Source organism: Bombus affinis, chromosome 5 (genome assembly GCF_024516045.1).
Source record: "Bombus affinis isolate iyBomAffi1 chromosome 5, iyBomAffi1.2, whole genome shotgun sequence".
Lineage (NCBI taxonomy): Eukaryota > Metazoa > Arthropoda > Insecta > Hymenoptera > Apidae > Bombus > Bombus affinis.
Window position 1 is genome coordinate 1,362,748 of NC_066348.1, and position 27,253 is coordinate 1,390,000.

Genomic DNA, 27,253 nt, shown 5'->3' on the forward strand with positions numbered 1-27,253 from the left:
AACCTACGATCAATCACCTCTGGAGATGCCGACATCACCTTACGTCTCTCGAATCAATCAGATCGATGCGGTGCAATTAGACGAGGAAATCTACAAAGTGCTTAGGAATCAAGCCAGGGAAATCGGCAAGTATCAACAGATAGAGAAGATCGATCGATGGCAACCCGAGATCGACGCGCTCCTCAAATTTTTCATATGGAATTTCTCGCTGCGCCACGGAAAATCGACATTTGGTCAACAACTGCTCAATTTGCATTACGAAAACATTACAAGCGCAAAGTCCATTCTCTATATGCTTTCAACGATCGGCCCAGCGTATGTACGAGATAAAGTCGTCGATAGTGGCGCGAATCGTCGTTTCACCATTTTACTCGATCGTGTCGCGAACGTCTTGAAGCTCCTCGAGTTTATAAACTTGTTAATCTTTATGCATCGTGGGACGCAGCCTCGTGTCGTTGAATATATACTCGGAATCGCGAGTTCTTCCACAACTGTTCACAAACCGAGAAACATCGGCTACTCGTACATGACCAGGGAACTGCTATGGCACGGTTTGATGGAATTGTTTACTACCAGCTTGCCCATGATCAATTTCCATTACTTAAAGCACACGATGAAGAAACTATTCACGCGGTCAAAGGCCGTCGACTTACAACGCATATTTCCGACCATGAACTTGTCCACCAAGTGCGCCTATTGCGCCGATACACCGATTCTACCGGTACACGCTGGCTGTCAGCATATTTTTTGCTACTACTGTTTGAACGCTCACTTCACCGTGATGGTCGAGTTTCAGTGTCCCGAGTGTAGCACGCGACTCTACGCTACTAATATGAAAACGTACGAAGCTAGTTCCTCGACCTCGAGCAAACGAGAAATGTCGAGCACGGCATTTTAACGTTCTTCGTCTTATACCAATAAACAAACATTTTGTACATACAGATATATATATGTATACATATACATATATATATATATATATACATATATTTATATTTATACATACAATTGTACATGCATTGTGTTTTATTTCTTTCTTTTTTATTAAAAATACCAATACAAAATTCTCTCTATCTGCTTTCATACAACGTTACGATTTATTCGGTGTTTCCTTAGAAACGAAACGATGATGGATCTGGTATATGATATACTCCTTGCTTATCGGAATAACTGGATTACCGTATAAAAATATCATGCCGCCATATCGTAAAATGTTTTCCGTTTCGTATATTCGCGGCAATATGCGTTACATAGATTGGTCGTTGGTTTATTCATTAAGTCGTTTTACTTGCACGATGGGCGGGCACGTCCATTCATTACCTGCTAACACTCGGATGGACACGTTTGAATTCTTTTCGTCCACTCGGTTTCTTCGATATCTCGATTCGGTTGCGCTCTAATCTTGATTGGAATGTTTGCTTAGTCTCTACAGTAATAGGTAAGTTGCGAGAGCGTGCGATCGCACCAGCCGTTCCAATGATTCGATTGATATTCGTTGACAAAAATTGTTCGAAGACTTAAAAAGACGTACCGTGACTGTACCTTGTACGATCACCTGACGTATGTATATGTAGGTGTAATTAACAACCATATCCCACTGTAGTACTGAATCCGTTAATCGTAGTAAAAATGTTGTTAGGCACGTCGTCACTCTTTTCACTTGGCGAAAGAAACTTGGCGAGATCGCATCAGCAAAGTAGACAAGATTAAAACACCTAACGTTTCGAAACAAGGCGGAACATGGTATATTTCATTTTATTCGTTAGTCTCCGAAAATATGATTCACCCGGATTGTATTTCATTGATTCTGAGAAACGTTTTACGGCGCACGATTAAATTGCCATCATGATAGGTACTCACGTTTTTACAAACGAAGCGTCTTTCGGAATACGCATCGTACTATATCGATACTATTATTACACTGCGCGTGGAAACATGCTCCAGAAAGGCATGTTCGGTCAGTCGAATGATCTCGCTGGATTGTTACTGTATGTTCGTCTCTCAATTTCTCTTCTCCTTCGCGAATCTTGTATCCGTGTTTCGTTTCCTTATTCTTTCTTTCTTTGCATGCAAATAGAAAAGAAATAAAATTCGTCAGCAAGAAAAGGTCTTCAGTTTTTGCGTATCAGATAGATCGAGGAGGAGAGAAAGAGAAAGAGAAATATGCGTCAAGAAATTTGCCATATGCAACGTGTCAGGAAGAAGACAGGAAATAAGACGAATGATACGACCTGTACCGTGATGTTCGAAGCCTAGGTTCGAATGCTTCGTTGTCGCTTCCTTACCTATCATCGTTTCTTTTTTACCTTTCTTCTTCTTTTCTTCCTTTTAATTCTAATCGTTTTAGCAACTAATTGATCTGCTAAATCCCGCAAAATCAGCTGATGCACGTACCTACATGCACATACGTACGGTACGTATGTGTGTTCATGTGTATATACATATATACATATACCTATATTTTCTAGATAGGAACATCGAAGAACAGCGTAACGCATCTCTCTAAAAAAAAAGTCGTCGAGCATCGATCGATCGTGTAAGTATCTCGAGCAGCGTAAAAATACAAATAATAGAAAGGATACGAGTGGATTCGCGGTAAAAGGAATCTTGCGGTCATCGATCAAGCCTTTCCTCGGTAACAACAATGGTCGTTACGACAAAATCGTTCTGCGACGTCCCATCTCTACCGCGAAAACAAGAACGATAATTCTCCGTTACGAAAGCATGGGATAGGTACACGATTTTTGTTATCCGACCGGTGTAATGATCGGACGAAGAAAATCAAATTCGAATCGAATTTTATCAAAGAAAACGGTTAATGTTCGACACAAACACGAGTAACAGGGACGATCGGGTACAGTCTTGTTACATCACACACATACGCGCGCGCATACACTCGTACGCATAAAGTACACATAGCATGTATTCCTTTTCTAACATTTCGATCATTTTCAAGCATGCGATTTTGCCGCACCAAACAACAATAATTTATGCTTAAAAAGATTTCACAAAAGACTTAGTCAAGAACTATTAACGATAAAATCGTTCGACTCGTTAGGCATTCTCGATAAGTTTCATCGAGACGATATTTCGAATATTTTTCTTGACGCGCGATAAATAATAACTTATATCGCTAGTCGCACCGACAAATCGATCGATCACTTAAATCGCGATAAATTGATATTTGAAGGTGTTTACATGTTTAAATATTGTCGATCGTAGCGAGCAGAGCATGAGCTCGTTGCCGAACGCTTTCATTTCATCCATATACGAGTATACTCAGAAAAAAAGAAAAAAAAAAAGATTTAAAATATTAATAATTTACGTAGAACACGAGTATCTTACTTTCGTAAAACGACTACTGTGTAAACGGACCACAACGTGCAGCTTGTTTTAACAAAAATATTCTCGTTCCCCGTATGTTTATCAAGTACTCGGATGTTGAGACAGAAAAGAAAATGAAGAAAAGAAGAGGAATCACGATGTACTCGTACGACGACCGATTATTCGAAATAATTTAGCTGCAGAATCGTTCGGCAGGCATTGCACGTTAACGGTATAGCTGAGTATAGACTCAAATTATAGTTTCAAGGATAGTTCGGGAAAGTTGTTTCTCCTGTAAAACGATCGATCGTAATACGGTGAAAAAGACACAACTCGAAATACCCTCGAACGTTCAATCGCCCCCTCCGATCCGCTTCGTGGAAAAATCATTCGCATTTGTACGTTCGACGTCTTTCGCGAGTGAATAATAAATACTTTATTACATTGTAAAACTCGAAAACGCGGCTGCTGCGAGAAAATCCGAAACTCGCGAAAACCGAGAGAAACATGACCGTGTGTCCCTTTTTTCGCTTTATCTTTACGTGAGTTCGCATTTTCGTCTCGGTTGCCAGCTTAGGTTCTACGTTTCTGCCGAGTTTCGAGCTTAGTCGAGATTAAATATTTTAACTTCCCTAAAGCGACAGGTCGCCGAACGTACGGGATATCCTACGCCCATCGCGCATATCCAGCTTCAAAGCCTCGTTTTTCCGCACTTTGCTATACTAATTGAACCGTTATCGTTAATTTATAGATACTGTATACGCCTATCGTTCAGTCCTATTACGAACTCTTCACCGTTACACAAAAACATATATGATACAACGTGTCGAACGACACTACGACTCCCGGAGCATCGCGTTTCGCGCTCCGTACAAAATAATATGAAAACCATATCGATTCGTCGAATATCGCGCGACCACGATAGAAAGACCATTAGCAACATAAAAAAAAAGCTAACGAAACGAAAGTAGTAACGAGTTTCTTAACCTAAGGCACCTTTCGACCGCGTGAATCGAGGACTGCAGGGAAAAAAATAAAAAAAAAAAGCAAACGGTCCTTGACCACAAAAAGAATCATCCGCCTATTCTTTCGGTGCCTAGAATCGCAAATTAACATACTAATTATAACTTGATCCTACTGTCGAGTCGGCGAAAGGGCTCGCGTAATTTGATTTCGATCTCGATTTCGATTCTCGTTCGAGCATCATGAAACGCAATCGAGTCTGCGTGCGAACGCGAGGCTAATTTTAAGTACGACGCGGTCCTGTCTAAATTCTTTGTATTCGTTCTCACGAATTTTGCGAGACTCGTGACATGTTTCGTCCCTACTACCATTTGGTATCCAGATTGCATTTCTCCATCGACGACGAGGTCGACGACGTGGTCGTTTTGCGTTCCGCACCAGGAGCAGCGCTACCACAGAATGGACTAGTACGTTTGTTCATTTCTGAAAACGTACAGATGTTCGGGTGAGTATTAAAATTAATTGACGTACGAAATGAGATAGACGTTTACGTACCAGCGATTAATAACATTATTTTACGCCTTGCACCCCAAGCGGTTATCCCGATTTCGCATAGATCTTTTTCCGTCAGAGATGGAAATGTAGCCATGTCCACTTCGTGAGATGTGAACAGGCCTAGCAAACAGAAAATAAGCAACGGTATAGGACAACGTGAGCGAGCAGGTGAGCAAGCAAGACGAAGATGGGATTTACCATAAGCATTGAACGTTAGCGTTAAAACGCGACGTTGTATTATTATTATAAGCGATTTTTAGCCGCCACGTGCACATCAGATCTACGCATTTAACGCTTACAGGAAATCTCACGTTTCCGTACATATATTTAGCATCGAGGCCGATTAACGAGCAAAAGCCAAAAATTCAGCAAATAACAATTTTACTTACGAATATACTTTTCCAATCCGACGCTAACCAACATGCTAGTTAAGTCGTCGTACCGGTGGGATGTGATTTTGTTCAAATGCGAAGTGGGCGTATGCTCCATGTAGTTGGAACTTAAGCCGATCTGTCCAACGCGGTCTTTACCGGATCCGATTCCAAAGTCAATCTCTCTGCTGAATACCGGCGTCGTTGGTTCCTTCCATAAATCAGATGGATGGGAGGTGGTAGATTCCTGCGGCTAAAAGGAACTTGCCAATATTGTTTTCGATTCACCGATTTGTATCGACATCTAATGATGACACTTTGGTTAAAAGAGGTACGCTTACCTTCTTTATGTCGCCCGTATTTATGGGAGGAATGGATTGACTGAGTCCGTAGCCGGACCAAGCGGAAGTAGGAACACGATAATCGTTGGTACTTGGTTTCCCTTGAATCACTTTCGCCGCTAGTATCTTTTTCTGCTCGTAATCGAAGGGAACGAGATTCTGTTGCACAGCCATTTCCAGCGATTTCTTCTCGCAACCCGGCGCACGACGATCGGGTACCGTAAGATCGGACAACATGCTGGATAAATCTGTCGAACGAAAAAGTCCAGTCCAGAATGATAATCTTCTGTCAATTTCAAGGGGGGCGTTTGCCGAACACTCACCTATATTATGACTACTCTCGATAGGATTGACCGGAGATATGTTACGCGGACTGATAGCTGGACTAGATAGAGAACTGGAAACGCTGCTCAACGACGAATAAGCTGCGGTTAAACAAAAATAAGAGAAAATATTTTTAATAGAAAGAACATAGCGGATCGTAAATGCAATCACGCTTAAAAATATATATCGAATGTGAGAAAATAAGAAAAATGATAAAACTCACCGCTACCTTCCTTGCTTTCCACTAACGAATTACCGTTCAATCCGTGAGTACTGTGAAAGCCTACAGGCCCGTTCGAATGAAGTTGTCCGATACCGGTAAAAGCGTGATTTTGCAGTCCATGCGAATGAGGAGGCATCGCGTTGTTATGCATTACGTGCTGCGTCGTCAACAGGTGATTAAGGTGTGGATATGGATAAGAGTGATGAAGCGGCAGTGGAGAAAAGATGGACGGTAATGGTGGTAAATGACCCCAATGAGGCGACAAGGCCATCGGATTTGGCGAATGAGGAACAGGCGACACGCAGTATGGAGAATTCTGTGTGTTCACCGTTAATATGCTCGACAAATTGTCCGATAGACTGCTGACTAAACTATTGGGACCTACGAATCATATTTCCACGATCGATTAATCATTAACATTTCATCGACTTGACGAATCGTTAGAAAGCGTATCGCTGAACGAGTCAGTGAAATCAATCGGATTATACTCACTGGAGCCATTGCCAGTAGAGTTTCCTTGGAAAATATTACCAGCGTTTGGAATGTGATAGGTAGCCGGTATCTCGGCATGCACTCTGGGCTCGTCCAGGCCTAAAAGCTGTTTCCTCGCTTCGTAAATATTGCTAGCGTTTCGTTCGATTCCTTTGATGATCACGGAAAGTGTACTCTGCTTCGGCTTGTGCCTCACGTTTATGAACACGTCCAACGACTGCATTAGTTGGGAAACGTTCTCGCTATCTACCGAAGACATCGAGTCTTCAGGAAGGTCGAACATTAGGACCAAAGGCAGGGATCCCTGAAGAAAAATTTTCTCCGTTTTTACAAGATATATCATTTTACGTCATCGTAAACCGGATTCACAAACAGAAATGACGTTATCGGACTGATGTTGTTAACGGTATGATATATGTGTATTTTGCATGTACGGAAGAGAAAGAGAGGCAGAGAGTGCGTTGAGAAAAACAGACAAGTCAGTATAAGGAAAAAAATATAACCGAACAGATAAACGGTTCACCGATTGGCGATAAGAAAATCGAATCACGCGAACAACATGACCTACCACTAGCTGTTGTCGAGCCAAGTAAACGTTGTGGATGCCACCTGTGATCGTAACGTTGCTCTTCTTTAAGCTAGGAATGTTCGGATCTCCGGCATCTGGGAACATTATTTGAGTGCCTGTGCGTTGCATGATCATCTTCAAATTGCTGCTCTGCTTTCCCAATACGATGCTGTGATGTTGCGGCGAAATCTCCATCGACATTTGTACTTGTATTTGACTCTACTCGGATGAGGAATGAGATTCGAATAAATTGGATCGTGCAAAGGCGAAAAACAGAACGAAAGGATGATTGTACTTACAGCTAAGTTTTGGCACATATAGTGAATTAGAAGTACGGTCGCTTCTTTCACTTGAGATACCTCCCATTCGCAACCTTTGACAACTACCAAAGTAGCATGCAATTTTGGTCTGGTACGAAACATCACTTGAACGTTGTATTTTTCCTGAATTTTAACTACGTACGGCGAAGTAGAATCGGGCACTGTTTGCGACGCACTCATGATTGGTAACTCGAACGAGAAGATCAGAGGCGTAAGATTCTGCAAAGACAAACCGATCGATAGGTATAACGAACGTACATTAAGCCGAAAGAAAAGGTATATCGAGATCTGTCAGACACGATCGAGATGAATCTCTCGACTTACCCTGACACGAGCACGGGCACGTTCGACTCCCTCCATTTCTCCCGCAATCGACACCTGGTTGCTCTTCTCCTGATGATTACTTCGATTACTATCTGGAAAATGAATGTGGCATCCAGTTTCCTCCATCACCCGTTTAATCGTTAGTCCACCCTTTCCAATGATGTGCGAATGGTCCGTGTAACTAACGTCCAACTTCATAGTTACTCTGTTGCTTTGCTGCAATCGAAACGAAAGATCGTCGTCGATGTTTTCGAGGTTCCCGTTACTGGTGTAGCAGGCGTTTAACGCCAACGTTGCGTGCGAAGATCGCGAGATCGATCGACGCGGCGTGTATCGGAGCGAAGCGCGAGCACGGTTCAACGACGAAGTCGGCCGAAACTGCGGATAGCGCGACGAGAAAGATAAATTTTGATAAAGAGCGGCATCGAGCAACGTAGAAACTAATGGAAAATTACGCATCGCCCACGACGTTAGGAAACCGTTAAACTCTTCACGTAACGCGATCTGTTGAATTTTGTATTCGACGCAATATGCACACGATTCCGATCGTCCGATCGTCTATCGAATATTATGTAAAAGGCTACGCGATTCGAATTCGTTCAGGTTACGACTAGCGTAAAGGTGAACGCTCCCTACGCATTCTGGAAAATTGCTACTTGCCTCTTATTTACTTCGATCGTGCTAAATTCGCGTGATTTCGCTGCGTATCTCACGTTCCAACGAGGAACAGCCATGACTAGGTTGTTACTTATGAAATCGTGCGACATTCACGGCGATCGATCGTCAGAGCAACAGGTTTGTAAGTACATACGCAGATGTCCGAGAAATTCCGTCTACTCTTCGTTTCGTTGGAAGCGATTCGAAACGATCGGAATCGAGCAAAGTCGATGCGGTGCGGTACGATACGGCACATTACGATATCATGTGGTGAGATATGGTGCAGAGAGTGGATGAGGGAGTGTGTGTCGAAGTGGGAGGTAGAAAATGAGTGGGAGACGGTGAGCGAGAAGGAAAGAGCAGCTTGCACAGCCGGTGGCGGACTGTGTTACGTTGGAGTTGGAGATAACGGTACGTGGCAAGGAAATACAAGGCGGCCGATTCGGCCGGTCGGTTAACGCGAGCGAGACTGGTTCGCATGACGTCTCGCTTTCTCGACGAGGAATTCGCGCGGCTCCGTCTGTCCGTATAAATAGAATACCTTCTTCCTATGCGTTGCGGTTACATCCCTTTCTTTCTAATGACTCCGTAGTACCTTGCGACCAACGATTAACGAGAAAAACAGCCAGACTGCCGAAGATATTGATACAAGTCGGCGAAAGTTTCACGATGCGAAAAACAAAAATAAAACTGGCTGCCTCGACTATACGACAGTTTCGTGCAAACGGAATGGTGCAACGACCTCGCGTTAATTCGACTTTTTTGAGAAAGTTCATTGAAAGGAAAACGAAAGAGATCGTTTGGACCGGTAAGAAATGTACAATTCGCGCGCGAGCAACGTCGAACGTTTCCATCGTCCAGTATGATCGAATACACCGAGCCGTTGCATCGAGTTACGTTACATCGCGCCGTGTCGTTATAGAGGTCTCGCCACGTACAACGCGCGAGCTTTTTATCATTCGATGGATTATCTGTGATAAGAGTGAAGAAATGTTTGTACGGCACGCGGATTCGATCGGTTCTATGCCGCTGAAAGTCGAATTTCGATCGACGAGGTCACCGCTAATCTCGCAGCTCGCGAATGACGTAATGTATCGGTAAACAGCAGCAAATCGCCCGTGACACCAGTCGCGAGATCGCACGCTTTTATCTCTCTTTTCCGTTGTTCGCTCGATGATACCCTCGACGACCGACTCGTCCGCGAATAGTTCACGAAACCAACGAAACGAAACGACTACGACGAAAACAGTGGGAAAATGCTGCTTACCCTCGTGTCCAGAATTTCCATTATTTTCTCCTTTGCGGCTCGTACGTCATCGGGTCGACCCGCGACCTTTATATGCGGATCTGTAAAAGAAACGAATTACTATATAACAGTGCGACAATATGTCCCCCCTTCGAGTTGCAGGTTACGAGGCACCGATCGCGATCGGTGAGCAGCTCTTACGCATCGACCGAGCCACCAGAACCGGCTGAGCTCTACAGCGGCACCGAACTGGCACCGAGTCACCGATTACCAAGAGGCTTTTAATATTCTCTGAGCGCCGCTTCTTCGAATATGCTTTTCTTCCTGAGTACGGAACACATCGAATTCGAAGACTATGACACAGACACGACGTTCAGAAATACGTACTTTGGGCGCAACAATCGTTCACCGATGATCGAATCGAACCGACGGTTTAGTTCGATCGAATTCCTCTCTCTTTCTCTCTAAATGCAGACAGAGACGAATGCAGAGTAAAGAGAGCGAAGCGCAAAGAGCAAACGCGAACAAGGCGTAAGGAGTATTTCGTAATTGGTCTCGTGGAAGGGATCGTTTCCCAAGAGGCGTAATTCGTTTGTTTCCTTGTTGCACTTCGTCCGGTTGCAGGGGCTGGATTCCGTGCAAACGGAGCTTTCCAAAAAAATCGATACTCGCCGGTGAATTCGCATAAAAATAGCGAGGATACAGAGAGGATGGCGAGGACCAAGCCGGTTGCTAAGAGGAGAAAACTCGAGCCGAATCGAAACGGTGACCCAGAAATAGATCGCGAACGACCGCGCGGGCGACCTTCGCGAATCTCCGCCGCGCGTGGTCTCCTAGCTGCACAGCAAAGGCAAAGATAACGCTGGACGGTAGATCGCGGTCGTCGATTCGCTCGTTTCGCGAGAAGCAACCGAACAACCGATCGATTATCGAGATACAAGCAACAGTGACCATTTTCGCCGATATAGTCCTTCACCGGTTACGTAACCTAACACCGATAAATCGCGCGCTAGTTTTTGTCTGTGCGTAAACCTCTACTTCTACTCTACCTGCTTCGCTCAAGGAGAACGTTCTTTCGAAAGAAAAAGGAAAAGGATCGGGATTTAAAGTCGTTCGGCACGTTAGGTGAACGACCAAACATTTCGTGGTAATCGAGTTATCTCGACGACCAACGAATCGTTTCTATGCAATCGACGATAAATCTCATCACGCGTATCGCGAGCCAACTTTCGCAATCTTTTTATTTTGTCAGCTCTTTAACTCCGACTTTAACCTTTTCCGGTTAACAGGCTGACCGAAATTAAATTAGACTTCATTCGCTACGTCACGGTGAGACTCAAACGAAAAATTTGCTAATTCTCGCGACTCAGATACACAACCACTTGTTATTCACGATATTATCGATCAACGATACGCGCGATTATCGCTGAAAATGGATCGAAACTCAAGAAAAAATAAAAGACTTTTATTTCGTAGAAAAATATTTGTCGACGTTCCACGTTGCCGTCATTGATATCTCGATTGGTTATTCATATTAATCGAGTTACTCGAATTCAAGCGACATGATGATTTTTCTAATAGGTGAATCGCGTGGATGTTTATGCAAACATTTTTTAAATTTTAAATACGACGAATTCAACTAAAGAATCGCACGCTAAATATTGTTACGAACGTTCAACCTTGGATATTTTATATATATATATATTTATATGTATTATTTACGTTTTTACATCTTTAAATGAATAGAGATGCGTGCATAAATGCATAAACAGTCGCATTCTATTTATAACAACAAGGATAGAAAGTTGAAAGGACAAGTTGATTAATCTGGACGAGACTTTACGATAAACTTCTCTCGTGAAGAACCGCGACATGTATACGTAAGTATGCTTATCAATGGAAAAATTCACGGCGAGGAAATCCTTACATTATTTCACATTTGACTGTAGGAAATACGAATGTGAATGCGAATGCGGATGCGGATGCGGATACGGATACAAGCATGGATACGAATACGAATACGGATACAATTGACCTCGTACTCGACCTTTTAAAGACTCGAAAGTAGAATATGTAGCTCCATCATTGAGTGTCACTACCTCCGCGTTGTAAACCGATGTACGTACACGCGTACGATACTCGACTGAATTAGAAAAACTGATTTCCCAGTTCTTTGGGAAAGAATGACGTCATTACACAGCAACGTTCGAAGCTCTGAAAAAGTGACGATCGTTGGTTTACGTTCTGGCAATGAAAGAAACGTTGTCCAGGGGCGGCAAAGTTCGTCGTAGTGGAGGTAGAAAATCGGTAGGAGGTAAGACTATTTATACCAGATTACGCGATTTATCATGCACAATAGGTTCCTTCGGTGGCAGAGCAGTTTCGGAGGAGAAGGGACGGTAAACAGCTGTTCAAGTCACGAGGAAGGGATGAATCACCGAAAAGTTTCCATGGCGAGAGGTACGTGAGGGAAGGCTACTGGCAAACGAGCAGACGATCGAACCGCAAAACGTTTCCGTTCATCGGACGAACTTCGTCTAGCGATTTCGATGCGTCCGACACGCACTGGGAAACGCTTTTTACTTCGTCGACATGCACTGCTGCGCCAGAGCAAGCACACGAGTCGTTTCGTAATCACTTTCGATTAATGGGTGCGCTCTAATTATCGAGGCTACGTTCAGGAACGAGTCGCGTAATCGCGACGAATCGAAGCCGTCACCGGTGGAGCCGGCAACGAGCTCCACAAATTCTTAGTTTCTAGCTTCTAGGTTGTAAATAGAAGCACGACTGCCCGCTAGGCGAAACAAGATCGTCGGTGCTCGCAAGTCGTAGACTACGAGCTCTCAGCGTTTGATCAGAACGCAAAAGTACGGCGAACGTGTGGCGCTGTGGAAGAACGTGCAACGCGAAAATTCGCATACACGAGCTGCAAATAGACGTAAGAAAATACACGATAACAGCCAGCGTCAGCTGTCGAGCCAAGGCAACGCAACTACTCGCGTAATCGCATGCCGTGTATATGTAACAAGGTTCGGTCGGTAAACGATAAACAGTAGACACGATCGAACCGAAGAGAAGGAGAAGCCGAAGCTAATCAGGAAACGATCGGTGGATCCGCCGACCCTTCAAGGTCGACAGTGTCGTCGAACCTACTTACTTAGGTCGTGTCACGTCGCACCGCATAGCGTCGTTAACTCACGTATCGTTTCCGGGTGTTTAGCTCTCCACATCACACTCCGATATTTTCTATCGGCTCGTTTCTAACAAAATATTTGCCATTTGCGACACGTGTTGAAAATTTCGATCTAAGTATTCGATCGTCTAAATGCAATTGCGATCTGCGGACGTGCTTCAAAGTACGTGCAAAGTCGCGCAGGCGCGCACTTACCTTTCTTCGACTTTGCTCCGATCTTTAGACGAGACGGCCACGTAACGAAGGTGTTTGTTTCCTCCATAATCTGTAATACATCAAAAAATTGCATTTAATCGCGATCAACTGTTTCGAGCGTTCGCCACGCACGCACACATACGAACTATCAGAGAATCGCGAAGTCGTCGAAGAAAATTGCAAATACGGTCCGATATCGAAAATTACCACGGTCATCGTTGTCGGGTGGTGATGGTATCTCGATCGGTATCGATCCTGATTACTTCGTAGTTCGATTTGGCAAGCCGGGGAATCGTCGTCGGTGAATCAGCAGCAGAGAAAAAGAAAGAGACGGAACGAACTCGGAGGAAAGAAGAGCTACGGTTCCGGCACTTATATCACAGTCACTGTTCGTATGGTTGTTCGAAATTTATTTTACACCAGGGGCATGATCGTTGTGCGATCTCTTCGGCGACGAGAAAACCCGTTCGGATCGAGAGCGGAATAGAAAGAATCTCGAATGAGCGGAGACAGCTCCGGGTGACGTACTTTCACTGCCACGACTGTCGAGAGCCGCGAAACGTCCCGCCGCGCCACGCCGCGCCGCGCCGCGTTATCCGTTCACTTCATCGCGGCTACCCGATACGCGCGATTGATGAGCCGACACATCAACGACCATCGACCATCGATGATTTTTCTTTCGATCTTTTCCTCCTAAAATTTCTTCAAAATCCTTCCACGAGTTTCCTTTTTCGTCGGAATCGTCGCCGATCTTGAAATCCGATGCAGATTCGATCGGGGACTCGGCTCGTTCTCTGGATCGGCTGCCGGTTAATCGAGCCAACGTTCACGCACACTTTTCACATGCGATACGTACACTCGATCCGATCGCGTTATACGCGTAATACGGTAGCTAAATTTGTGCACAAATCAAACTTGGAATTTTAGTTGAGACAGTTTGCGAACAAAACCGCAACCAAAAAAATGACGAAAACGATGCCGACGAAACTCGCTGCGCTTTTCAACGTGACCGGCTGTCTGATTGGAAGAACGATGTTCGGAACGGCCACGTCGTCTCTCGCTTTTACCGCGTCCGGATCACTGGCACGACTGACTGACTAACAGCATATAATGTAACGGGACGGCTCGGTGAACCACCTCCCACTCGTCGTCGTCGCGACTCTAGCTGTCTCCGTTCCTCCGGAGTTCCGTACTCCCTCCACTATTGCTTCGGCGGAGAAACGACAGAACAGAAACGAAGTAACGAGACCCGATCGCGACTATACTCCAACCATGCATCGGAACATCTCACCCGTTTCCGCCTGTTTCCATTGCCCTCTCCTTTCTTCTCTCTCTCTCTCCCGCGACGATTTAAAGAGCCGAATACAAGAACAGGTAGTTTTCTGCACGATTCATCCGTACGATTCACCTACGAAACTTTGACTCCGTTTTCGGGCAGCTACTACCTGGAGACCTGTTCACGACTTCTTTGATGTTCGGTTCATTGATTACGTTACACGCGAAATCCTATTAATAGATCACAGACGAGCATCTGTGCGACAACAATCGATAAAATCTAAGGATGTGCAAAAGCGAATGCAAACGTGAACACGCAATCAAATTCGAATGAACCAGTGTGAGCTAGTGTGAGTGAAACGAAACTAAGCGAGACTAGACATGAGAAATACATACGTGGAAGTAACACGGCCGGAAAGTTTCACGGTCGGTCGTTCGATGGAACGCGTGAATCTCCTCCGAGCAGGGTTACCTGGAAGCGCATCAGATACATTTTGCGAGCAGGCACCATCGTAAAAGTTTGAATGGCAACCCGATCGACAGAGGTAAACCCGTTTTAGATTCATAGGGAGATTTGAAAACGAAAAGAGACAAGAACAGATAATTCAGCAAACCCGACAGCACCAACACGAAAAAATGTTTTGACGTAGAGCTTCGGAGGAGCGAGATTGAGTGTGTAGCGGCAAGTCGAGTAATGCCGGTCTATAAATAATCGGGCGGTGTATTTCCAGGGCCCCTTTTACGCAACGTGTCAACGATAAGGATAAGCGCGAACGTTGCCTTCGAACACGATGGCAAACGTTTTGCGTTCCCTGCACTCGTCTATGCGTCCTACACAACACGCGTTTATCGTTGTTCCAACTATTCGCAGGTGCACTACGCTCTACGCGACAAGCGTATCATCTATTATCTCACGACCATCGCTTTTATCGAGGAGAGAGGAACATGTCATATGTCTTTCGTTCTCGGATGCGCCTTTCAGATGCAAGCTTGACTCCAAGTGGAACGCAAACAGTTAATGGTCCGCAAAAGGTGAATTCGAAAGATCGGCCAGTAGAAAAGAGAAAACTTTCGACTCGAAGCCAAAACACCGAGCGGTGACTCGATAGAACAACAATTATCTATCGCTCCAGCAACAGCATCAAAGAAAACTGTACTGAAATAGCTCCGTTCGGTTTCATATAATCGCAAGGTCGCAACATTCTGCGCTACGAGCGCTGCTCGCGAAATCCATGACGTTTTTCGCCATCGTTCTTTCCACGGCTCTTACCCGTCTTGCGTACCCTACATTCGTTTTTTTTTTTCGCGAAGAGACTCGAATAAATACGCGTAGCGATAAAAATCCTCAAAAATCGAGTAAGATCGCGAACGAAAACAATGCGATGATTCAAACGTTGCACGATAGGTTTAATCTCAAGTTAAGACAGAGTTAATGTCAAAAATGGGAGCAGCAACGGAGCGACTAGTTGTCGATGCCATCGAATATTTCGAGCAACGAGTCACAGCGAGACGCACCGAAGGCGTAGTCCGAGTCCGCAACAATGACGATGACAACAAATTTAAGGCTGACCTTCCGTCCACGCAAATTGTATTATGTATTTTAAATTAAAATGGACAATGAAATATAGGTGTCGTTAGTCTTATACGATTACATTGCCAGAAATACGATACGTGTTACGCGTTGCATGTATATATTTTTACACATTCTTCGTATGACATAGGTCATAGGTTGCCGATGTCGCATGAACGAAAAATCTTTTATCGGTGACCGGTGATCGTTGACGAACAGTACTCAAAGAAAACAAAAAGTACACTGCGTAAGTTCGAGAGAAAATTGGGGAAGATAATATAGCGCGCGGAAAACGAGTTTGATTACCGGATCGACCGATCGAGATATCGACATGAAGGACGTAACGCAACTTACGTTATGAAAAAACGTGTCCGCTAGCTTGGGTGCGTCATTATCACCTGTAAACAAAGAAAAATGTACGGTCAGGGTACAACGAACTCTCGTCCGTTTGTTCTTTTTCTTTTTCGATACATTCCATCTTCGAGGATGGATCGTACGTAAAAAGACACTGAAATGTTTGAAGATATTAATTAAGGGCGAAATCAGCGAGCACAGCTCGGATGTCAATTCCGACTTTGACACCGATTTGATTCGGTTCGTCAGCCAAACGGATAAACTTATCGCTGATATTTACGTGATTCGCTCGATTTCAGCACAGGCATAAATATCTACATATGTATGTAGAGCGTCTCAATCAAAATAAACGTTACGATCCTGGTACTTGTAATCGTGACCAATTACCATTTGACAGTCTCTCTAATTCCGTTTACAAACAGATAATCTATTTAAATCGCGCGATATGTAGCTTTCGAGAATCGTAAACTCGCATATCGAATAAGAAGGAAAAAGAGAGAGAAAAAGAAAAAAGATCAGAAATCGAATGGCTCTGACCACACTCACCTAGTAGCATCTGTTCCAACTTTCGGCGATCAACGCGAAATCTTTCTTGCAGCAAGTCGTCTGGATTGCCAATGCCAAGTACAGCCGCAATGTCGAACAACTCTTGGCGACTCTCGAAGCCCGATTTACCAGAGACGCTGGTCGTCATTGTGCCCTCCGACGTCTCGGACATCGTCTCCGTCGCTTTTCTCTCGTTTTGTATCACCTCGTCGGGTCTCATCTTGTCCAGATTCTTCGATAACCACTCTTCACCGTTCCAACTCGATCAATCCTTCCTGTAGAAACAAATACAAAACGGAACGATTTACATATTCACTCGACTGCGGACGACACAACGCACGAGTCAAGGATAAAGGCATTCGAAACGAGGGCAGCGAAGACGCGAAATTTCAGGAAATCTGAGAATAATGGCGATGCGGTATCGGCCCATTTCTCCGAGGAAACGCGATGATATCGATCGTGAATTCGACGAGCGTGTCGCGTCAATGACGCGCACGAAATTGGGGAGCGCAATGATCTCGATCGCGCTATACGCCATGCCAGTCCCCTTATTTTCTCTTTCTATGTTTTCCCGCCATTTCACTTTCTCCTTGATCGTTTGTTTCTATATCTCTAACCCCGTTCGAATCGGCGCGTCGTCTTCCTTTTCTTTCTTCCGTGTTCCGTATTTCGTTCCGTATGCGTGGGTTGTACGCTACCGCCACCGTCCAGGACCAACGACTATAGGACGCTTGTTGCCCACACCGTTCGCGTAAATAGCTTAAGGGATTCCGGTGAGCGTAGCGCCACCGGCCGATTTCTTGGAATTCGAGCTGAATTTCGTGGAAGAGGCTCGACAAACCAACCAATCGGAACCGGTAATTGCCCGGCTGACGATTCACTCGACGCGTGGTTTTTCTTATCCCTCTCCCCCCTCGGCCGACGCGGTTCGCGAGGCTACCTCTGTCATCTACCTTTCTCCCGTCGGTGTTCTCTTCTCGCTCCAACACACCTGTGCCAACGAATGTCTGCAAAAAATTGTTTTCGCCAACGCGCGACATGTCGCGTGTACCTACGTGACTCATGCCTCGTCGATTACCCTGACGAAAACAATGCATTCGATCGCCGGACGATACCCTAAACTTAATCCACCCGATACCGAAACTATACCTGCTGATACCGTCGAAATTCCGATCGGGACGCCCTTGATTAAATTTACCGCCATCCATCCGTTCACCCCCTATCGCGTTCCAAATTCTTTCTCGTCCTTTCTCCATTTGACATTTTGCCTCAACCTCGATAGATATTTGCTTCCTTCGAGTTTCGCCTCCTGTCCTTCGCGTAACCTCAACGCGGATTCTAGTAATTTTACACGGTTACGAGATGAGCGGAATGTAAGTCCATGTAATAATTAAAATCGTTATACTCGATCAAACTCGAAAGAATCGCGATACAATGATAGGGCCGATCGCAGATCGTAATTCGAACATTTACCGAACCTAATCATTTAAACAAATAAAAACTCGTTTACTGGTTATCCAAATGGATCAACTATTCCAACATACGAACCTTGATTAACCGGCGCACTTTTTGCGTCGTATCACGATGAAAATTCAAGCGAACCTTGGTCAGTCGAGACAATATGGAACGTTTGACGATAGTGAACACGAAGACGACGGAAAGACGACAGCAACGACGAGGTGAACAACGAGGAAGCGACGCGACGACGGCACAGTCTCTCGCTACGTGCTTCCTACGACCGTTACCTTGACACCGTCGTGATGGACTGTGTCAACGAGGGTTTCGTCTCTCACCGGTTAATACCGATCGCTACCGACCAGTGCCGATTCATCGCCTATTGTTCAAATTTACTCTAGAACTAGAACGTCGCCCAAATTTTCCAGGATTTCTATCTACCTGATTAATTGAGCCTGCTCAATGAGCAGCGCAGTTAGGTTATGTATAGATTCTGTTCTTTGTTCCTGTTTTACGCAAATTACTTTCATCCTCACATATAACAACGTTTTGTCAGTTGTATATCTTAAAATTGCGCGATCGATCTTCTTCCTTTGCTTGGCCTCTTACTTGGCCAATATGAGTTAACGCTGGTAGTACTAAATCAATGAAAATGAGTGTTTAGAATGAGAAATTAATTTGTTTTTATTAATTTTTAATATTAATTATAGAAGTTTCTGAACAAAGCATCTGCCCGCCCCGTCCCATTACGTCAAAATAAACAAACGCTTACCATAAACCAAAATTGTCTACGATTTCATATGGTCTTCGTCTCGGTTATGCATCAAGGGTGAGTTATGACTAGTTGCGCGGTCCACTAGCTGTCCTCCGCGTCCTCCAAGAAAAATCGAATCTCAACTAGCCTTGGTCTACCAATCCTGGTCATGCTTTGAAACGTCTATTTTCGTCACCTGTTGAAAATCTTACATTTTACAAAGAAACGACAGTACTGCGATTCTGTTCGTGACCGATTGTCAACGCCTTGCGTTGGCGCTCCTCCTGAGGACTCCGATCGCGTGTCGATTTTAAAGCAGACTAAGGGAGACTGTGTCGATCATAAAACGTTCTGCAATCGTTCCTTCGTACTCATTCCCGTCACCGCGTCCACCGCCACTCTTATCTTGGTTATTTTACTTCCCTGAGCTGCGCTTTCGTGACACACTCTTCTTTCACTATCCTCGCTTAACTTTCGCTTTCGATCACTCCACCTTCTAATCCTCCTTCCCTTCCTAGATGGTTCTTCTAATAATCCATCGAGAAACATATAAAATGCACCTATTACTTAGACCGAGATCTTTTTGTTTTTTTAAGACTACATTGCTCGTCGCAACGATTTATAGTATTAATATGTTTAGAGATTATACTAAAATCGATAGCGATCGCTTTCGCATCGAGAAAAGTGTAACGCAAGAACGAGCCCAGAGAAAGCCTTTTCGATTCGCTTGACGTTATATGTTTGCAACCATATTTTTTTTGAAAAAGTAAAAACGTCATTTTCTGCGTGCGTGATAGCAACTTCGAACAGTGCTCGGACGCAAAGCAGACTTGTCGTTTGTTGCACGGTTTTCCACAAGATGTCGTTCATCGTTTACGCGCTGCCTTAGCGTGATACATGAACGAAAATGAAAGTTCATTTGGCTACAAGATGGCGTGCGTGTACGTTTTGTTTTCAGATCTTTTAGAGTATCAGATTAGGCAGTAGCCGATTATCGTTGACTGTACATACGTTAAATTTCGCAAACTTTCTCTTAAATTCGATCACTGAATTATAAGTTAAAAGGAAGGTAAAGTAAGGTAAGGTAAGTAATAAATTACATTTGTAGTTGTTCTGTTTGTTCTCCCTTTCGAACCGAGGAAATGAACAGAATAGGTATAAACGGAAATGTACGATAATTATTATTTTGCGGCCAGTTCCAAAGGATTTAACAGAAGATGCTTCAGACGTTACGCGAACGTTCGCAAAAACGCAAGAAGTTGCTCGCTCAGACGGTGAGTACTACTCAAACGTGATTTCATGACGTTGAGGTTATGATCGCAAATAAAAGTTTGTGAATGGTACGAATTCGTTTCTTCCATGTAGTTAGGTGTTTCGAGCGTAGACGAGTTGCGGCAAATTCTTGGAACGGATGTCGACGATACGCAGAAGAAAAAATTGAAATCGGTATCAGAGAGATCGGAGAACGGAGTGAAAGATTTAAAAGGTGAGACAGCTCCGACCGACGAAATCGTTTACAAAGACTCATCGACGTTTTTAAAGGTAGGCAAGTTTGTATTTATAACCAAGCAACTATCTGTTTCCACTTTCGACTACGGATTTATTTTTTAAGGGAACGCAATCGTCGAATCCGCATAATGACTACTGTCAACATTTCATCGACACGGGTCAACGACCTCAAAATTTCATTAGGGACGTGGGTCTGGCGGACAGATTCGAGGAATACCCGAAACTGCGGGAGTTGATCAAGTTGAAAGACGATTTAATCGCCGAAACCGCAACACCGCCCATGTACCTAAAAACCGATCTGCTTACGTACAATTTGAAGGAACTGAATTGCAAGTTCGATGTAATCTTGATCGAACCCCCTTTGGAAGAGTACCAACGCACCTGCGGTGCTACAAACGTGCAACTTTGGAATTGGGATCAGGTGAGTAGAGATTATACAACGTACCTTTTCTCTACTCGTAACGCCTTTATTAAAAACAATCTATATTCGTAGATAATGGAATTGGATATCGGCGAAGTGGCGGCCAATCGGAGCTTCGTGTTTCTGTGGTGCGGCAGTAGCGATGGACTAGATATGGGACGTTTCTGTCTTCGGAAATGGGGTTTTAGACGATGCGAAGACATATGTTGGATTCGCACCAACATTAATAACCCGGGGCACAGTAAAAACCTAGATAGCAAGGCCGTACTTCAGAGAACCAAAGAGCACTGCCTAATGGGTATCAAGGGGACCGTCAGACGATCCACGGATGGAGATTTCATTCATGCAAACGTCGATATTGATTTGATCATTTCGGAGGAGCCCGAATATGGTTCTATAGAAAAGCCTGTCGAGATTTTTCATATAATCGAACACTTCTGTCTCGGCAGACGACGGTAAGCGAGAAAAGCATGTGTACATACGTATCAGAGCGTTCAACTCACTCAGCTAATCAACAATATTTTTCGCACTTTACATAGACTGCATTTGTTCGGTCGAGACAGTACTATTCGACCAGGGTGGCTTACTGTGGGCCCTGAGCTAACCAACACGAATTTCAACGCAGACCTCTATACTAGTTATTTTGCCAACGGTCAAATCACCACTGGTTGTACAGAACGTATCGAAGCTCTCAGACCAAAGTCTCCACCGCCAAAGGGGAAAGTCGCCGGTCGAGGTAGAGGCGGTTTCACTCGAGGACGTGGTAGAGGAAGGTAAAACGGTCCGCCATTGATGATCGTTTTAAATCCTTTCTTTACATATTGTAATGACCAAATACACCACACGTTGCCAGGACATTGGCAACCAGATCACCACATCTCTTCCGTTAAAAGATTCGGTATCACGTGAAGAAAACTTGTACCTTTGTATTGTACGATAATTTGTTTTACATATTATATTATAGCGTATTTCGAATATATCGTGCTACCGAATATTCCAAAACTCTTCAATTACATGTAAATATAATCACGCAACGAATTAGCTAACGCGCGAATGATATCGAAACTATCGGACATTTTTCTCACATCCTGACTTATGATTTAGTATCGAATATCACGATGTTTCTAACAATGTACACCGCATTACGTGTAAATACCTTTATCGATTCGCGTCCTATTTGGAATATTTTGTAACGCAAATCAATATACAACATGTTTGAAATAAAGTCGAGTGTCGAATCGATGGTCACCGAGAATATCAATGCTTTATGTCTACTTACGCGTGTGGGTCGCTTAACAATATATCAATCATTCACCGGCACAATTAGCCGAGAGCTTTTAGATTTTCGTCTAATTGCTTAAGAACGATTATACAAATCTTAGCATCTTAAGTGTACGCATTCTTAAAAAGCAAACGCGATTATTTCGAAACGTTTGAGATCCGGTCATATAACTTTGTACTTTGTGTCTTGAGAATATTGAAATTTCTATAAATACAACTTACTATATAGTTAACTACATTTACAACTTTTATACGATCCACGGAAACTTACGAACATACTTCTTGGCCCCAGTAAAGCTTCCGGTAGTGTAGAATACGTATTCGATAAATGGTTCGCAATTTCTCGCAATCTGAAACTTTCCATGAACTTTAAACGTAACGAAGAAGAACCAATCATGCTTGACGACAATCGATTTACGACGCTTTTAAATTATAGCATCCTTTGATTTTCATCGCTGACGCATCGCCAAAAGTTTACAAAACGTTCGTTTCATAATAATTCGTATAACTTCTAAATCTACGTACGATTACTATGCTCGGCGAGTACAGTGAATTAAAGAATAGGATTATCTCGACAATAAAAAAATATAGAACACTGAATGTGCTTACCGATTCGGTTCATTGAACGTCTGAGAGAAAGAAAAGCTTGCGAAACCAAAATTATCGTTTTAATAAAATCACGAAAAAAAGATGACAAATTCATTGCCTTAAAACAATGATCGTCAATATGCGTAAAAATATCGAACGACGAACCTTGCGGTCAACGCGAGTATAAAATATATTTCTTTCTAGCTAATTACATATTGTCGTCGATATAAAATATACGAGAAACGAGTATCTACAAATTAAAATCGATCAACGGTACGATCGATCGTCGAAAGTATAAATTAGAAGGTGTTAATCGTCCGAGTTAAAAAACGCGTCTTTTTTTCACGCAGTCTTCCATACAGCGATTCGCTGGAAATGATCACATTTTTTTCTTTTCCCAGAAATGCCGTGTAAGCGAAGAGAACTATCTTACACATGGTAAAAGTTATTAGACAGAAAAAGAGAGAGAGAGAGAGAGAGAACGAGAAAAAGAAAGAAACGCAATTTTTTTGAAATTCTACCAGCTATTAGAAGAATACGAATATATATGTATAGCGATGAACTGGCAGGCACAGGCAGAACTCGTTGGTATCGACTGATCAATTCGTTCGTGAGCAAACGATGAGTCGCAGTGAGGTGGACCGTTTTTGAGAGTAGAGTTTAGTTCTGATCGGTCTCCATCGGATCGGTCTACAGTTTCAAAGTCACAAATAGGTCGACTCCCCTGTAAGCAGAGTCAATGTGAATTACGTGGAAAGTTGACTAGTTAGCATATATGTACATAGTTAACGAAACGCAAAACGCAAAATCGCGTCGAGCAAATGCGTACCTGTATAAAAGAATTTAAATTTCTGCGAATGCGAGTGGCAAGGATCTCGGTTTTCTCCGTTTCCTACTTTATGCAGGGTGTTTCCTAGCGTATTTCATAAGAACAAACAAAAATTATCGTTAAAACAGTAAACTCGCACTACGTTTAGAAAAGTTCGAAAAGGAAGAACAAAGAAAAGTAAAAGAGATACGGAAAAATGAAACGAACAAAATAGAGAGGAACAACGTGTTGTTGTTTAATTGCGTCCTCCGATGCTCGATAACCTTTCTTTCTTTTTTTTTTTTTTTTTCTTTCTTTTTAATGATTGAAAATGTTGGAGGGGACGATATGTGGAGAGTTGTATTCGTATATAATATCACAGAAAAAAATAATGCATCTTATTTATATTTTGAACATTCCGCATGAATCATATAAAAGTTAGTTTTAAGAGATATCACTTATAAAACGATATTCATGAGCTTCGTATGAGAAAAAATATGTCCGAGAAGCGTGTACGTTACAAGAAGTAACAATATGGTACATACGTATGCCATAATTATTGGTACGTAAAAACGTATTTAGTAAGTTTACCTTCTTCGTTACTTTTAGAGGGTAAAAAACTGAGGTATCGCAACGATTGCTAGCGAGTCGACGTTAGTTCAGTGAACTACAGATGCGATTAAAATAGTTCGAGCGAGGTAAATTTACTAATTCGTTCGAGGTAATCCAAAACTCGCTACCTGATAACACGAATAAGTATTTCATTCGCTCTTGCGCTGTTTTCGATCATTGCACGCACACACGCACGCATTCTCTCTCTCTCTCTCTCTCTCTCTTTCTCTCCCTCCTCCTTTTCTCTCCTCCCTCCCTTTCTCTCTTCCATTTTATCAACCATCAAATTTAATTTCGATGACAAAAAGAAAACCAAACATAGAAACAAAGATAGATTCTGAGACGCGGGATCAGAATTTATTCGAAAAACGAGAATGAGCTTTTTTTCCTCGATGCATTCTCTTCGACATACGTGAATCGCGTATCAACGTATTTATCGTGCCATAACTAATTTTATGCAAATTTCATAAGTTTACGGTACTTATATCAAGGAACGTAAAGATGCACCAGCGAACGATAACGAACGACCGCATTTCTTTTGACTTAACCGTGCGCGCGTATTCTTATTCGTATTCGTAATCTTGTCTAAGGCTCGTGGCTAAAATCTATGCGAACGATCAACTCGGCAAGTTAGCAAAAGAGAGAAAGCGTTAATGTAAACACGCGAAATTTCAACATACTAATACGTTTCGTTAAAAGGAATAAGTTTTTGCAATATCATCTCTTGTTGCATATACGGACTCGGTCGATTTTGAATTTTCTTCCGTAGCGCGCGTGCGACTTGTCCGATCTGCGTATCGGTCTCAGCGTATACATAATCGAAAAGTTCGTTCATGGCTGCACGTACAAACGAACAAAATGAAGATACAATAACAGCGAAATTAAAAGAAATGCCAGTTAGGACGATGCATGACGCGACTCTATTTGTCATCATCGTTTTTAATTGCATCGAGTTACGAACTATCGTATCGCAACGTACAAGCTATGAGTTAGGAAAGGACGGCGTCAGAAACGATTCTTGTTGCGTTCTCTAAATTCATTTGTATCCTTTGCATATTCGATCAAATGGACGTTTCTCATCCAAAAGCTTAAAGAATTCGCGTATTGTGCGAGTGCTAAGGAAACAACGATACCTTTTATTCGAACAAAATTTCGCGAAAAATTTCGATCTACATCGAACGTTACCACGGTCGCAGGCGTGTACCAACCTTTTAAACGCATCGCGAACATCGTAACGTTACAATGTGATCTTTTTTTTTAGCCGTAACACAGAGCAGAACCGCATAGCTTCCGAGTCCGACATCTATAGCTTTTCTATCTTTCTTTTTTCTCAATCTTGCTTTTTCTTGAGACCATGTAAACGAACAGCGATCAGAAACATTCGTAGAACATCCGATGAGTCGGTGTAGAATCTATTCGACGATATCGTCGTAACGATTTATCGATTAACGTCGTATCGCCTTCTACTTTCGAAAAGAATAAAAACTGCGAACCCTACACCGAATAGATTCGTTTATACAATTCTACTTTTCACGGCGCAATTCGCAAATTTTTCACAAATACCCTTAGCTTAGGTAAAAGCAAAAATGTTTATGCGAGCCGTGATCACGAGTCGAAGTGAAACATTGCACGGCCAGATCTTTCATGACTATGTAATACTTAGACGACTCACGCACGATACATTCTACATCGCTCGTCTATTTTCCTTTTGTTACGCTCTTTACCTCATTTTTATTCTTTTTTGCGCATATACATAAGTATCTGTGATCGCAAAATTCGTCAGATAAGATCATTCGATATACATATTCCTTTCGGTAGATTTGTAATAGCGAAACAAGTTTTGGTAAATTATACCGATTGCGATAGAAAAACATAAAGTTACGTGTTTAGCTAATGTGGTGATACAACGTGTATCGATTCGATCGTCTTTACAGAGGAAAACAAAGTTAATACACAAGTACGATAAACGTCGTCGTTATCGAACGAAGAGCAAGCGACATCCTCGACGTTGTGGTTACCGATGTTAGAGTTCTCGTGAATATTGGTGATGCTGATGTTCTTCTTGTCCTTACCATTCTTGTTGCTGTATTTATTGACTTACAATTTATTAACGTTACGAAAATAATCTTGCTTTTTTTTACAGCATTATTCTTCCATCTGGATTCATAATCTATATAAACACACTTTCTTTCTCAGCCTATAAGAGCGACGCGGCTATTTCTTCAAACACCAGCCATTGTCTCGTATTCGCGAGAATGCGCAGTTTCACCGACAAAACGAGATAAGCGTTACACAAGCCGCATTATGTATCTTTAATATGCTGAGCATAGAACTTCTCTTTACCATTTACATCGATTCTTTCTTTTTATAACGTTTAGCCTTCCCACTCTTCTTTTTCATTTTCTTCTTCCTTTTACTTCTACCTTTCAGATTTTGTTCAGAGAACTTCCAGCTCGTTGATAATAAATATAAAATACATGGTTTAAAAAAAACATTCGTTTATATTTATGCTTGGTGTTTGTAAATAAATTCCAATGGAATTCTACGATCAAACATATTCAACGAAAAGAAAGAATATGTGTGTAGCACGAGCCAAACTGATGCGCATTCGTCAAAGAAGTTAAGAAAGAAAGAAAGCGACAACATATTTTTGAGACACGAATCTTCGAGATACGAAACAAAATTTCGGTACTGATATAAACGTTTTCTTTGGCTTGTTGGAACTAATATGCGTCGTCTAACAACACTTTACATGTCGTTAAAAAGACACGATCGTTTGTTCGAGCGTAACATTCCAATCGAGCGTACATCTTCGATAATAAAGATGATAGTCGAATTTCTAATGTCCGCATGTGAATATGCGAGAGACAGCAATGTCGAAGAGTGTAGAGGGATGACTGGCGATGAACTCACAAAACATCTATCATTCCTCCGTCTGATAGAAGGCGGTATCGTCCAACACGCTGGTCCATGTCCACTAAGGG

The 27,253-nt window shown here is 42.9% G+C and overlaps 4 protein-coding genes across 11 annotated transcripts in view; 2 read left to right on the forward strand and 2 right to left on the reverse strand.

Moving 5' to 3' along the window:
- The first annotated feature begins 12 nt into the window (after positions 1-12).
- LOC126916296 (peroxisome biogenesis factor 2) lies at positions 13-4,433 on the forward strand. The gene has a single exon (XM_050721972.1). The coding sequence runs from the start codon at positions 26-28 to the stop codon at positions 896-898; it is 873 nt and encodes a 290-aa protein (XP_050577929.1). The 5' UTR covers positions 13-25; the 3' UTR covers positions 899-4,433.
- On the reverse strand, positions 2,782-18,619 carry LOC126916288 (protein bicaudal C homolog 1-B). Of its 6 annotated transcripts, none has more exons than XM_050721932.1 (15): positions 18,390-18,619; positions 16,842-17,116; positions 16,296-16,339; positions 13,097-13,166; positions 9,730-9,809; positions 7,806-8,021; positions 7,461-7,700; positions 7,162-7,380; positions 6,594-6,897; positions 6,102-6,482; positions 5,878-5,979; positions 5,555-5,802; positions 5,232-5,466; positions 4,843-4,962; positions 2,782-4,770 (listed from the first exon to the last, which is right to left on the reverse strand). In XM_050721932.1, exons 2-15 carry the CDS (start codon positions 17,059-17,061, stop codon positions 4,652-4,654), a joined length of 2,598 nt encoding a protein of 865 aa, XP_050577889.1. In that variant the 5' UTR covers positions 17,062-17,116; positions 18,390-18,619; the 3' UTR covers positions 2,782-4,651. The 6 variants fall into 6 exon arrangements, with proteins under 6 accessions (XP_050577889.1, XP_050577891.1, XP_050577892.1 ...); XM_050721934.1 differs by lacking the exon at positions 18,390-18,619 and adding an exon at positions 17,459-17,601; XM_050721935.1 differs by lacking the exon at positions 18,390-18,619 and having other exon boundaries at positions 5,232-5,460.
- Positions 18,620-19,939: 1,320 nt separating this feature from the next.
- Positions 19,940-22,235, forward strand: LOC126916293 (N6-adenosine-methyltransferase non-catalytic subunit). Of its 2 annotated transcripts, none has more exons than XM_050721965.1 (6): positions 19,940-20,134; positions 20,247-20,324; positions 20,416-20,592; positions 20,663-20,980; positions 21,053-21,435; positions 21,520-22,235. In XM_050721965.1, the coding sequence occupies exons 2-6, from the start codon at positions 20,268-20,270 to the stop codon at positions 21,755-21,757; spliced, it is 1,173 nt and encodes a 390-aa protein (XP_050577922.1). In that variant the 5' UTR covers positions 19,940-20,134; positions 20,247-20,267; the 3' UTR covers positions 21,758-22,235. The 2 variants fall into 2 exon arrangements, with proteins under 2 accessions (XP_050577922.1, XP_050577923.1); XM_050721966.1 differs by having other exon boundaries at positions 19,940-20,129.
- LOC126916291 (phosphatidylinositol 3,4,5-trisphosphate 3-phosphatase and dual-specificity protein phosphatase PTEN) overlaps positions 21,882-27,253 on the reverse strand; it is a 14,995-nt gene continuing 9,623 nt past the window's right edge. Inside the window, exons 9-10 of one of the 2 annotated variants that reach the window (XM_050721954.1) lie at positions 23,679-23,762; positions 21,882-23,573 (exon numbers count right to left, since the gene is read on the reverse strand). In XM_050721954.1, coding sequence (XP_050577911.1) covers positions 23,554-23,573; positions 23,679-23,762 — 104 coding nt within the window. In that variant the 3' untranslated portion in view covers positions 21,882-23,553. Of the gene's footprint in view, positions 23,574-23,678; positions 23,763-24,042; positions 27,247-27,253 lie in introns of those variants that run through there. The other variant, XM_050721955.1, reaches the window with a different exon arrangement.

Bases quoted from the DNA above. Each gene is read 5' to 3' on its own strand.
- LOC126916288 (XM_050721932.1), bottom strand. From the start codon at position 17,061: ATGAGACCCGACGAGGTGATACAAAACGAGAGAAAAGCGACGGAGACG. The intron at 9,810-13,096 runs GTAAGTGCGCGC...TTTCTTTTACAG, and splicing joins CGGAGCAAAGTCGAAGAAAG to ATCCGCATATAAAGGTCGCG. The intron at 5,467-5,554 runs GTAAGCGTACCT...AGTTCCTTTTAG, and splicing joins ATACGGGCGACATAAAGAAG to CCGCAGGAATCTACCACCTC.
- LOC126916293 (XM_050721965.1), top strand. From the start codon at position 20,268: ATGCTTCAGACGTTACGCGAACGTTCGCAAAAACGCAAGAAGTTGCTC. The intron at 20,981-21,052 runs GTGAGTAGAGAT...CTATATTCGTAG, and splicing joins AACTTTGGAATTGGGATCAG to ATAATGGAATTGGATATCGG. The intron at 21,436-21,519 runs GTAAGCGAGAAA...CACTTTACATAG, and splicing joins TTCTGTCTCGGCAGACGACG to ACTGCATTTGTTCGGTCGAG.
- LOC126916296 (XM_050721972.1), top strand. From the start codon at position 26: ATGCCGACATCACCTTACGTCTCTCGAATCAATCAGATCGATGCGGTG.